The 12,224-nt window shown below is 62.4% G+C and overlaps 1 protein-coding gene across 1 annotated transcript in view; it reads right to left on the reverse strand.

The window, feature by feature from the left end:
* Positions 1-1,094: 1,094 nt before the first annotated feature.
* The window catches only part of P2RX3 (purinergic receptor P2X 3), a gene marked incomplete at its 5' end in the record, with an annotated part of 120,340 nt that continues 109,210 nt past the window's right edge, over positions 1,095-12,224 (reverse strand). The window contains 2 exons of the mRNA XM_075583218.1: positions 1,095-1,480; positions 1,893-1,970. Coding sequence (XP_075439333.1) covers positions 1,364-1,480; positions 1,893-1,970 — 195 coding nt within the window. The remainder of the gene's footprint in view (positions 1,481-1,892; positions 1,971-12,224) is intronic.

Consider the following 12,224-nt stretch of genomic DNA (forward strand, 5'->3'; position numbering starts at 1 on the left):
TTTTTAAAGAAGCATATAGGAAATGGTTGTAAAAAGGTCAAAAGTTGTTATATTATTAAATCACTGATTTAGGAAAATCTCTCAGTTTATTTATCTATTTCCAATCTACGAGTCTGAATGAGATATTTCTACAGAAAGTGTCACTATTTTAATGTATTTATTTATAATATTTGCCCTATAATTCAAATATTGGATCTCACAGAAATTCAATTCTAGGGGATCTATTTACTAAAAGGTCTCCCAGCTGCAAAAACTGGAACAATGAACATCAGCTAAACAGGAATCCATTCAATGCTACAGGAGTTTATCCATTGGTGTAACTGGTGCTTTTCTTCGCTCTATTCTGCAGCCAAAAGACTCCATGTAAACAAGGGGTGGGGGGGGGGGTCAAACCTGTAGTGAAGGCCCCGGAGTCTGTTGAGGGTGGGTGTCAGAGTCCTATAGAGAATAACTTGGAGTTCATTAAGGTGAGTGTCAGAGCCCTATAGAGAGTGCCCCAGAGTCCGTTGAAGGGGGGGGGGGGGGTGTCAGAGCTCTATAGAGAAGGATACGGAGTCTGTTGAGGGGCGGTGCCAGCAACCTACAGAGAAGGTCCCAGAGTCCGTCCGTTGAGGGGGGACGGGTGTGTCAGAAACCTATAAAGAACGACCCGGAGTCAATTGAGGGGGGTGTCAGAGCCCTATAGAGAAGCACCCGGAGTCTGTTGAAGGGGGTGTCAGCCCTATAGAGAAGGACACAGAGTCAATTGAGGGGCAGTGTCAGAGCCCTATAGAGAAGGCCCCGGAGTCCGTTGAAGGGGGTGTCAGAGCCCTATAGAGAATCACCCGGAGTCCGTTGAGGGGGTGTCAGCCCTATAGAGAAGAACCTGGAGTCCATTGAGGGGGGGGTGTCAGAGCTTTATAAAGGACCTGGAGTCCATTGAGGGGGTGTCAGAGCCCTATAGAGAAGGATCCAGAGTCTATTGAGGGGTGGTGTCAAAGCCCTATAGAGAAGGCCCCGGAGTCCGTTGAAGGGAGGGTGGGGGGGGGGGGGGTTGTCAGAGCCCTATAGAGAAGGCCCCGGAGACCGATGAAGGGAGGGTGGGGGGGGGGGTGTCAGAGCCCTATAGAGAAGCACCCAGAGTCCATTGGGTTGGGTGACAGAATCCTATAGAGAAGGCTCCACAGTTCATTGAGGGGGGGTGTCAGAGCCCTATAGAGAAAGACCCGGAGTCCATTGAGGGTAGGTGTCAGAACCCTATTGAGAAGGACCCGGAGTCTGTTGAGGGTGGGTGTCAGAGCCCTATAGAGAAGTCTCCGGAGTCAGTTGAGGGTGGGTGTCAGAGCCCTATAGAGAAGTCTCCGGAGTCAGTTGAGGTTGGGTGTCAGAGCCCTATAGAGAAGGCTCCGGAGTCAGTTGATCGCTTCTCATCTCCACGTCCTGTCAGTGTTTGGTCACTTTTATACATCTCGCTGCTCGGAGGGGGAGAGGTGCCTGATACCTGGAGCAAAAACAATAGGGGGTGGGTGCAGCGGGAGTGAGGTGGGAGAGGGACAGGGGTAGTGAGGAGTGGGGGGAAAGAAGGAGTAAGTATTGGGGAGGTGGGAGTAGTGCAGATTGGACAGGTGTGTGAGGGTGGGCAGATGGAGTGAGAAGGTTGGGGGAGGGGGAGTAGTGGGGAGAGACAAGTGGTGGTAGGCAGGGAGTGTGGTGGTATAGCAGTGTGAGTGAGCAGTGGGGGAAAGGGGAAGGGAGGAGTGATGTGGGGGCAGACATGGGGAGTGATGAGATGGGGCAGGGGGAGTGAGGAGTTGGGGGCAGAAAGGGAGAGTGACAATGTAGGGGGCAAGGGGAGTGAGGTGTGGAGTGGCAGGAGGAGTGAGGAGTAGAGTAGGGGGGGGGGCATTCTTTACCTCCTCAAACTTCTTTGCTTTATATTGATCGGCCCCTTTCAGGAAATTCAATAAAATTATATCACACAGCACAGTGCCCTTGAGAGAGAGAGGATGAGAAATGGTGAGAGAGGGTGAGTGAGGGTGTGAGGGTGGGAGAGGGAAGGAGAGAGAGGGAGGGAGAGGGTAGAAGGGAGATAGAGGTTGGGAGAGGGATTGAGAGAGAGAGGGATTGAGAGAGAGGGATTGAGGGTAAGAGAGGGAGGGAGAGGGTGGGAGAGAGTGAGAGAGGGAGGGATGGTGAGAGAGAGGGATGGTGAGAGAGAGGGATTGAGAGAGAGAGAGGGATTGAGAGAGAGGATTGAGAGAGAGAGAGGGATTGAGAAAGAGAGACGGATTGAGAGAGAGAGACGGATGAGAGAGAGAGAGAGTGGGAAAGGGGAGGGAGGGAGGGTGGGTGAGAAAGGGAGGGAGGGTGGGTGAGTGGGAAAGGGAGGGTGGGTGAGTGGGAACGGGAGGGTGGGTGGGTGGGAAAGGAGGGTGGGTGGGAAAGGGAAGGAGGGAGGGTTAATGGAGGGAGGGAGGGTGGGAAAGGAGGGTGGGTGGGAAAGGGTGGGATTGTGGGTGGGAAAGGGAGGGTGGGTGGGAAAGGGAGGGTGGGTGGGTGTTAAAGGGATTGGGAAAGGGAGGGAGGGTGGGTGGGTGGATGGGAAAGGGAGGATGGTGGGTGGGAAAGGGAGGGATGGTGGGTGTGAAAGGGAGGGAGGGTGGGTGGGTGATAAAGGGAGGGAGGGTGGGTGGGAAAGGAGGGAGGGTGGGCGGGAAAGGGAGGGAGGGTGGGCGGGAAAGGAGGAGGGTGGCTGAGAAATGGAGGGAGGGTGGGTGGAAAGGGTGGGAGGGAGGGTGGGAAAGGGAGGGAGGTAAAAAGAGGGAGGGTTAGGGTTAGGGTTAGGGTTGGGTGGGTGGGTGGGAAAGGGAAGGATGGTGGGAAAGGGAGGGATGGTGGGTGGGAAAGGGAGGGAGGGTGGGTGGGAAAGGGAGGGAGGGTGGGTGGAAAGGGAGGGAGGGTGGGTGCGAAAAAGGAGGGAGGGAGGGTGGGTGGGTGGAAAGGGAGGGAGGGTGGGTGGGAAAGGGAGGGTGGGTGGGTGGGAAAGGGAGGGTGGGTGGGAAGGGAGGGAGGGTGGGTGGGAAATGGAGGCAGGGAGGGTGGGTGGGAAAGGGAGGGAGGGTGGGTGTTTTAAGGGTGGGAGGGAGGGTGGGTGGTAAAGGGTGGGAGGGTGGGTGGGAAAGGGAGGGAGGGTGGGTGGGAAAGGGAGGGAGGGTAGGTGGGAAAGGGAGGGAGGGTGGGTGGGAAAGGGAGGGAGGGTGGGAAATGGAGAGAGGGTGGGTGGGAAAGGGAGGGAGGGTGGGTGGGTGGGTGGGAAAGGGTTTGGGAAAGGGAGGGAGGGTGGGTGAGTGGGAAAGGGAGGGTGGGTGGGTGGGTGGGAAAGTGAGGGTGGGTGGGAAAGGGAAGGAGGGAGGGTTAATAGAGGGAGGGTGGGAAAGGGAGGGTGGGTGGGAAAGGGAGGGAGTGTGGGTGGGAAAGGGAGGGTGGGTGGGTGGGAAAGGGAGGGTGGGTGGGTGGGTGTTTAAGGGATTGGGAAAGGGAGAGAGGGTGGGTGGGTGGATGGGAAAGGGAAGGATGGTGGGTGGGAAAGGGAGGATGGTGGGTGGGAAAGGGAGGGAGGGTGGGGGGAAATGGAGGGAGGGAGGGTGGGTGGGAAGAGGGTGGGAGGGAGGGTGGGAAAGGGAGGAGGGGAAAGAGGGAGGTTAGGGTTAGGGTTGGGAGGGTGGGTGGATGGGAAAGGGAAGGATGGTGGGTGGGAAAGGGAGGATGGTGGGTGGGAAAGGGAGGGAGGGTGGGTGCTAAAAGGAGGGAGGGAGGGTGGGTGGGTGGAAAGGAGGGAGGGAGGGTGGGTGGGAATGGAGGGAGGGTGGGAAATGGAGGGAGGGTGGTGGGAAAGGGTGGGAGGGAGGAGTGGGTGGTAAAGGGTGGGAGGGTGGGTGGTAAAGGGTGGGAGGGTGGGTGGGAAAGGGCGGGAGGGAGGGTGAGAAAGGGAGGGAGGGTGGGTGGGAAAGGGAGGGAGGGTGGTGGGAAAGGGAGGGAGGGTGGGAGGGTGGGTGGAAAGGGAGGGAGGGAGGGTGGGAAAGGGAGGGAGGGGAAAAGTGGAGGGTTAGGGTTAGGGTTGGGAGGGTGGGTGGATGGAAAGGGAAGGATGGTGGGTGGGAAAGGGAGGGATGGGGGTGGGAAAGGGAGGAGGGTGGGTGCGAAAAGGAGGGAGGGAGGGAGGGTGGGTGGTGGAAAGGGAGGGAGGGTGGGTGGAAATGGAGGGAGGGTGGGTGGGAAATGGAGGGGAGGGTGGGTGGGAAAGGGTGGGAGGGAGGGTGGGTGGTAAAAGGGTGGGAGGGTGGGTGGGAAAGGGAGGAGGGAGGGTGAGAAAGGGAGGGAGGGTGGGAAAGGGAGGGAGGGTGGGTGGGAAGGGGAGGGAGAGGAGGGTGGGGTGGAAAGGGAGGGAGGGAAGGGTGGGTGGGGAAAAGGAGGGAGGGAGGATGGGTGGGAAAGGGAGGGAGGGTGGGTGGGAAAGGGAGGGAGGGTGGGTGGGAAAGGGAGGGAGGGTGGGTGGGAATGGGAGGGAGGGTGGGTGGGAATGGGAGGGAGGGTGGTAATAGGAGGGAGGGTGGGAGGAAAGGGTGGGGAGGAAAGGGAGGGAGGGTGGGAGGGAAAGGGAGGGAGGGTGGGAGGGAAAGGGAGGGAGGCACTTACCGGGCATCCACGCCCAGCCTGCACTTACCCGGCATCCACGCCCAGCCTGCACTTACCTGGCATCCACGCCAACCCTGCACTTACCGGGCATCCACACCCACCCTGCACTTACCGGGCATCCACGCCCAGCCTGCACTTACCGGGCATCCACGCCCAGCCTGCACTTACCCAGCATCCACACCCAGCCTGCACTTACCCGGCATCCACTCCCAGCCTGCACTTACCCGGCATCCACACCCAGCCTGCACTTACCCGGCATCCACACCCAGCCTGCACTTACCCGGCATCCACACCCAGCCTGCACTTACCCGGCATCCACGCCCAGCCTGCACTTACCCGGCATCCACGCCCAGCCTGCACTTACCCGGCATCCACGCCCAGCCTGCACTTACCGGGCATCCACGCCCAGCCTGCACTTACCGGGCATCCACGCCCAGCCTGCACTTACCCGGCATCCACGCCCAGCCTGCACTTACCCGGCATCCACGCCCAGCCTGCACTTACCCGGCATCCACACCCAGCCTGCACTTACCCGTCATCCACTCCCAGCCTGCACTTACCCGGCATCCACGCCCAGCCTGCACTTACCCGGCATCCACACCCAGCCTGCACTTACCCGGCATCCACTCCCAGCCTGCACTTACCGGGCATCCACGCCCAGCCTGCACTTACCCGGCATCCACGCCCAGCCTGCACTTACCCAGCATCCACGCCCAGCCTGCACTTACCCGGCATCCACACCCAGCCTGCACTTACCCAGCATCCACACCCAGCCTGCACTTACCCAGCATCCACTCCCAGCCTGCACTTATCCAGCATCCACACCCAGCCTGCACTTACCCGGCATCCACTCCCAGCCTGCACTTACCCGGCATCCACACCCAGCCTGCACTTACCCAGCATCCACACCCAGCCTGCACTTACCCGGCATCCACGCCCAGCCTGCACTTACCCGGCATCCACGCCCAGCCTGCACTTACCCAACATCCACTCCCAGCCTGCACTTACCCGGCATCCACGCCCAGCCTGCACTTACCCAGCATCCACGCCCAGCCTGCACTTACCCAACATCCACTCCCAGCCTGCACTTACCCGGCATCCACTCCCAGCCTGCACTTACCCGGCATCCACGCCCAGCCTGCACTTACCCGGCATCCACGCCCAGCCTGCACTTACCCAACATCCACTCCCAGCCTGCACTTACCCGGCATCCACTCCCAGCCTGCACTTACCCAGCATCCACGCCCAGCCTGCACTTACCCAACATCCACTCCCAGCCTGCACTTACCCGGCATCCACTCCCAGCCTGCACTTACCCGGCATCCACGCCCAGCCTGCACTTACCCGGCATCCACGCCCAGCCTGCACTTACCCGGCATCCACGCCCAGCCTGCACTTACCCAACATCCACTCCCAGCCTGCACTTACCCGGCATCCACTCCCAGCCTGCACTTACCCGGCATCCACGCCCAGCCTGCACTTACCCAACATCCACTCCCAGCCTGCACTTACCCGGCATCCACACCCAGCCTGCACTTACCCGGCATCCACGCCCAGCCTGCACTTACCCGGCATCCACACCCAGCCTACACTTACCCGGCATCCACGCCCAGCCTGCACTTACCCGTCATCCACGCCCAGCCTGCACTTACCCGGCATCCACGCCCAGCCTGCACTTACCCGGCATCCACACCCAGCCTGCACTTACCCAGCATCCACGCCCAGCCTGCACTTACCCAGCATCCACGCCCAGCCTGCACTTACCCGGCATCCACGCCCAGCCTGCACTTACCCAGCATCCACGCCCAGCCTGCACTTACCCGGCATCCACACCCAGCCTGCACTTACCCGGCATCCACGCCCAGCCTGCACTTACCCAGCATCCACGCCCAGCCTGCACTTACCCAGCATCCACGCCCAGCCTGCACTTACCCAGCATCCACACCCAGCCTGCACTTACCCGGCATCCACGCCCAGCCTGCACTTACCCAGCATCCACGCCCAGCCTGCACTTACCCAGCATCCACGCCCAGCCTGCACTTACCCAGCATCCACTCCCAGCCTGCACTTACCCGGCATCCACACCCAGCCTGCACTTACCCAGCATCCACGCCCAGCCTGCACTTACCCGGCATCCACACCCAGCCTACACTTACCCGGCATCCACGCCCAGCCTACACTTACCCGGCATCCACGCCCAGCCTGCACTTACCCGGCATCCACGCCCAGCCTGCACTTACCCGGCATCCACACCCAGCCTGCACTTACCCGGCATCCACGCCCAGCCTGCACTTACCCAGCATCCACGCCCAGCCTGCACTTACCCAGCATCCACGCCCAGCCTGCACTTACCCGGCATCCACACCCAGCCTGCACTTACCCGGCATCCACGCCCAGCCTGCACTTACCCGGCATCCACGCCCAGCCTGCACTTACCCAGCATCCACGCCCAGCCTGCACTTACCCGGCATCCACGCCAAGCCTGCACTTACCCGGCATCCACGCCCAGCCTGCACTTACCCGGCATCCACTCCCAGCCTGCACTTACCCGGCATCCACGCCCAGCCTGCACTTACCCGGCATCCACGCCCAGCCTGCACTTACCCGGCATCCACTCCCAGCCTGCACTTACCCAGCATCCACGCCCAGCCTGCACTTACCCGGCATCCACACCCAGCCTGCACTTATCCGGCATCCACTCCCAGCCTGCACTTACCCGGCATCCACGCCCAGCCTGCACTTACCCGGCATCCACGCCCAGCCTGCACTTACCCGGCATCCACTCCCAGCCTGCACTTACCCAGCATCCACGCCCAGCCTGCACTTACCCGGCATCCACACCCAGCCTGCACTTATCCGGCATCCACTCCCAGCCTGCACTTACCCGGCATCCACGCCCAGCCTGCACTTACCCGGCATCCACGCCCAGCCTGCACTTACCCGGCATCCACACCCAGCCTGCACTTACCCAGCATCCACGCCCAGCCTGCACTTTCCCGGCATCCACGCCCAGCCTGCACTTACCCAGCATCCACGCCCAGCCTGCACTTACCCGGCATCCACACCCAGCCTGCACTTACCCGGCATCCACGCCCAGCCTGCACTTACCCGGCATCCACTCCCAGCCTGCACTTACCCGGCATCCACGCCCAGCCTGCACTTACCCAGCATCCACGCCCAGCCTGCACTTACCCGGCATCCACTCCCAGCCTGCACTTACCCGGCATCCACGCCCAGCCTGCACTTACCCAGCATCCACACCCAGCCTGCACTTACCCGGCATCCACGCCCAGCCTGCACTTACCCGGCATCCACACCCAGCCTGCACTTACCCGGCATCCACGCCCAGCCTGCACTTACCCGGCATCCACACCCAGCCTGCACTTACCCAGCATCCACACCCAGCCTGCACTTACCCGGCATCCACTCCCAGCCTGTACTTACCCGGCATCCACTCCCAGCCTGCACTTACCCAGCATCCACGCCCAGCCTGCACTTACCGGCATCCACTCCCAGCCTGCACTTACCCAGCATCCACTCCCAGCCTGCACTTACCCGGCATCCACGCCCAGCCTGCACTTACCCAGCATCCACTCCCAGCCTGCACTTTCCCAGCATCCACTCCAAGCCTGCACTTACCCAGCATCCACACCCAGCCTGCACTTACCCGGCATCCACACCCAGCCTGCACTTACCCGGCATCCACACCCAGCCTGCACTTACCCAGCATCCACTCCCAGCCTGCACTTACCCGGCATCCACTCCCAGCCTGCACTTACCCGGCATCCACGCCCAGCCTACACTTACCCGGCATCCACACCCAGCCTGCACTTACCCGGCATCCACACCCAGCCTGCACTTACCCGGCATCCACACCCAGCCTGCACTTACCCAGCATCCACGCCCAGCCTGCACTTACCCGGCATCCACACCCAGCCTGCACTTACCCGGCATCCACGCCCAGCCTGCACTTACCCGGCATCCACGCCCAGCCTGCACTTACCCGGCATCCACGCCCAGCCTGCACTTACCCGGCATCCACGCCCAGCCTGCACTTACCCGGCATCCACTCCCAGCCTGCACTTACCCAGCATCCACGCCCAGCCTGCACTTACCCGGCATCCACGCCCAGCCTGCACTTACCCGGCATCCACACCCAGCCTTCACTTACCCGGCATCCACACCCAGCCTGCACTTATCCGGCATCCACTCCCAGCATGCACTTACCCGGCATCCACGCCCAGCCTGCACTTACCCGGCATCCACGCCCAGCCTGCACTTACCCGGCATCCACGCCCAGCCTGCACTTCCCCGGCATCCACGCCCAGCCTGCACTTACCCGGCATCCACACCCAGCCTGCACTTACCCGGCATCCACGCCCAGCCTGCACTTACCCGGCATCCACGCCCAGCCTGCACTTACCCGGCATCCACGCCCAGCCTGCACTTACCCGGCATCCACTCCCAGCCTGCACTTACCCGGCATCCACTCCCAGCCTGCACTTACCCGGCATCCACACCCAGCCTGCACTTACCCGGCATCCACGCCCAGCCTGCACTTACCCGGCATCCACACCCAGCCTGCACTTACCCAGCATCCACGCCCAGCCTGCACTTACCCGGCATCCACACCCAGCCTGCACTTACCCAGCATCCACGCCCAGCCTGCACTTACCCGGCATCCACGCCCAGCCTGCACTTACCCAGCATCCACTCCCAGCCTGCACTTACCCGGCATCCACGCCCAGCCTGCACTTACCCAGCATCCACACCCAGCCTGCACTTACCCGGCATCCACGCCCAGCCTGCACTTACCGGGCATCCACGCCCAGCCTGCACTTACCGGGCATCCACTCCCAGCCTGCACTTTCCGGCATCCACACCCAGCCTGCACTTACCCGGCATCCACACCCAGCCTGCACTTCCCCGGCATCCACGCCCAGCCTGCACTTACCCAGCATCCACTCCCAGCCTGCACTTACCCGGCATCCACTCCCAGCCTGCACTTACCCGGCATCCACACCCAGCCTGCACTTACCCGGCATCCACACCCAGCCTGCACTTACCCAGCATCCACGCCCAGCCTGCACTTACCCAGCATCCACTCTCAGCCTGCACTTACCCGGCATCCACGCCCAGTCTGCACTTACCCGGCATCCACTCCCAGCCTGCACTTACCCGGCATCCTCGCCCAGCCTGCACTTACCCGGCATCCACGCCCAGCCTGCACTTACCGGGCATCCACGCCCAGCCTGCACTTACCGGGCATCCACGCCCAGCCTGCACTTACCCGGCATCCACGCCCAGCCTGCACTTACCCGGCATCCACGCCCAGCCTGCACTTACCCAGCATCCACACCCAGCCTGCACTTACCCAGCATCCACGCCCAGCCTGCACTTACCGGGCATCCACGCCCAGCCTGCACTTACCCGGCATCCACACCCAGCCTGCACTTACCCGGCATCCACGCCCAGCCTGCACTTACCCGGCATCCACACCCAGCCTGCACTTACCCGGCATCCACTCCCAGCCTGCACTTACCCGGCATCCACGCCCAGCCTGCACTTACCCGGCATCCACACCCAGCCTGCACTTACCCGGCATCCACTCCCAGCCTGCACTTACCGGGCATCCACGCCCAGCCTGCACTTACCCGGCATCCACGCCCAGCCTGCACTTACCCAGCATCCACGCCCAGCCTGCACTTACCCGGCATCCACACCCAGCCTGCACTTACCCAGCATCCACACCCAGCCTGCACTTATCCAGCATCCACACCCAGCCTGCACTTACCCAGCATCCACTCCCAGCCTGCACTTACCCGGCATCCACACCCAGCCTGCACTTACCCAGCATCCACACCCAGCCTGCACTTACCCGGCATCCACGCCCAGCCTGCACTTACCCGGCATCCACACCCAGCCTACACTTACCCGGCATCCACGCCCAGCCTGCACTTACCCGTCATCCACGCCCAGCCTGCACTTACCCGGCATCCACGCCCAGCCTGCACTTACCCGGCATCCACACCCAGCCTGCACTTACCCGGCATCCACGCCCAGCCTGCACTTACCCGGCATCCACGCCCAGCCTGCACTTACCCGGCATCCACGCCCAGCCTGCACTTACCCGGCATCCACGCCCAGCCTGCACTTACCCAGCATCCACGCCCAGCCTGCACTTACCCGGCATCCACTCCCAGCCTGCACTTACCCAGCATCCACTCCCAGCCTGCACTTACCCGGCATCCACGCCCAGCCTGCACTTACCCAGCATCCACGCCCAGCCTGCACTTACCCAGCATCCACGCCCAGCCTGCACTTACCCGGCATCCACTCCCAGCCTGCACTTACCCAGCATCCACTCCCAGCCTGCACTTACCCGGCATCCACGCCCAGCCTGCACTTACCCAGCATCCACTCCCAGCCTGCACTTACCCGGCATCCACTCCCAGCCTGCACTTACCCGGCATCCACACCCAGCCTGCACTTACCCAGCATCCACACCCAGCCTGCACTTACCCGGCATCCACACCCAGCCTGCACTTACCCAGCATCCACACCCAGCCTGCACTTACCCAGCATCCACGCCCAGCCTGCACTTACCCGGCATCCACACCCAGCCTGCACTTATCCGGCATCCACTCCCAGCCTGCACTTACCCGGCATCCACGCCCAGCCTGCACTTACCGGGCATCCACGCCCAGCCTGCACTTACCCGGCATCCACGCCCAGCCTGCACTTACCCAGCATCCACGCCCAGCCTGCACTTCCCCGGCATCCACGCCCAGCCTGCACTTACCCGGCATCCACGCCCAGCCTGCACTTACCCGGCATCCACACCCAGCCTGCACTTACCCGGCATCCACTCCCAGCCTGCACTTACCCGGCATCCACGCCCAGCCTGCACTTACCCGGCATCCACGCCCAGCCTGCACTTACCCAGCATCCACACCCAGCCTGCACTTACCCGGCATCCACGCCCAGCCTGCACTTACCCGGCATCCACGCCCAGCCTGCACTTACCCGGCATCCACACCCAGCCTGCACTTACCCGGCATCCACACCCAGCCTGCACTTACCCAGCATCCACACCCAGCCTGCACTTACCCGGCATCCACTCCCAGCCTGTACTTACCCGGCATCCACTCCCAGCCTGCACTTACCCAGCATCCACTCCCAGCCTGCACTTACCCGGCATCCACACCCAGCCTGCACTTACCCAGCATCCACGCCCAGCCTGCACTTACCCAGCATCCACGCCCAGCCTGCACTTACCCAGCATCCACGCCCAGCCTGCACTTACCCGGCATCCACGCCCAGCCTGCACTTACCCGGCATCCACACCCAGCCTGCACTTACCCGGCATCCACACCCAGCCTGCACTTACCCGGCATCCACGCCCAGCCTGCACTTACCCGGCATCCACGCCCAGCCTGCACTTACCCGGCATCCACGCCCAGCCTGCACTTACCCGGCATCCACGCCCAGCCTGCACTTACCCGGCATCCACGCCCAGCCTGCACTTACCCGGCATCCACTCCCAGCCT

Source organism: Ascaphus truei, unplaced genomic scaffold, assembly GCF_040206685.1.
Source record: "Ascaphus truei isolate aAscTru1 unplaced genomic scaffold, aAscTru1.hap1 HAP1_SCAFFOLD_302, whole genome shotgun sequence".
Lineage (NCBI taxonomy): Eukaryota > Metazoa > Chordata > Amphibia > Anura > Ascaphidae > Ascaphus > Ascaphus truei.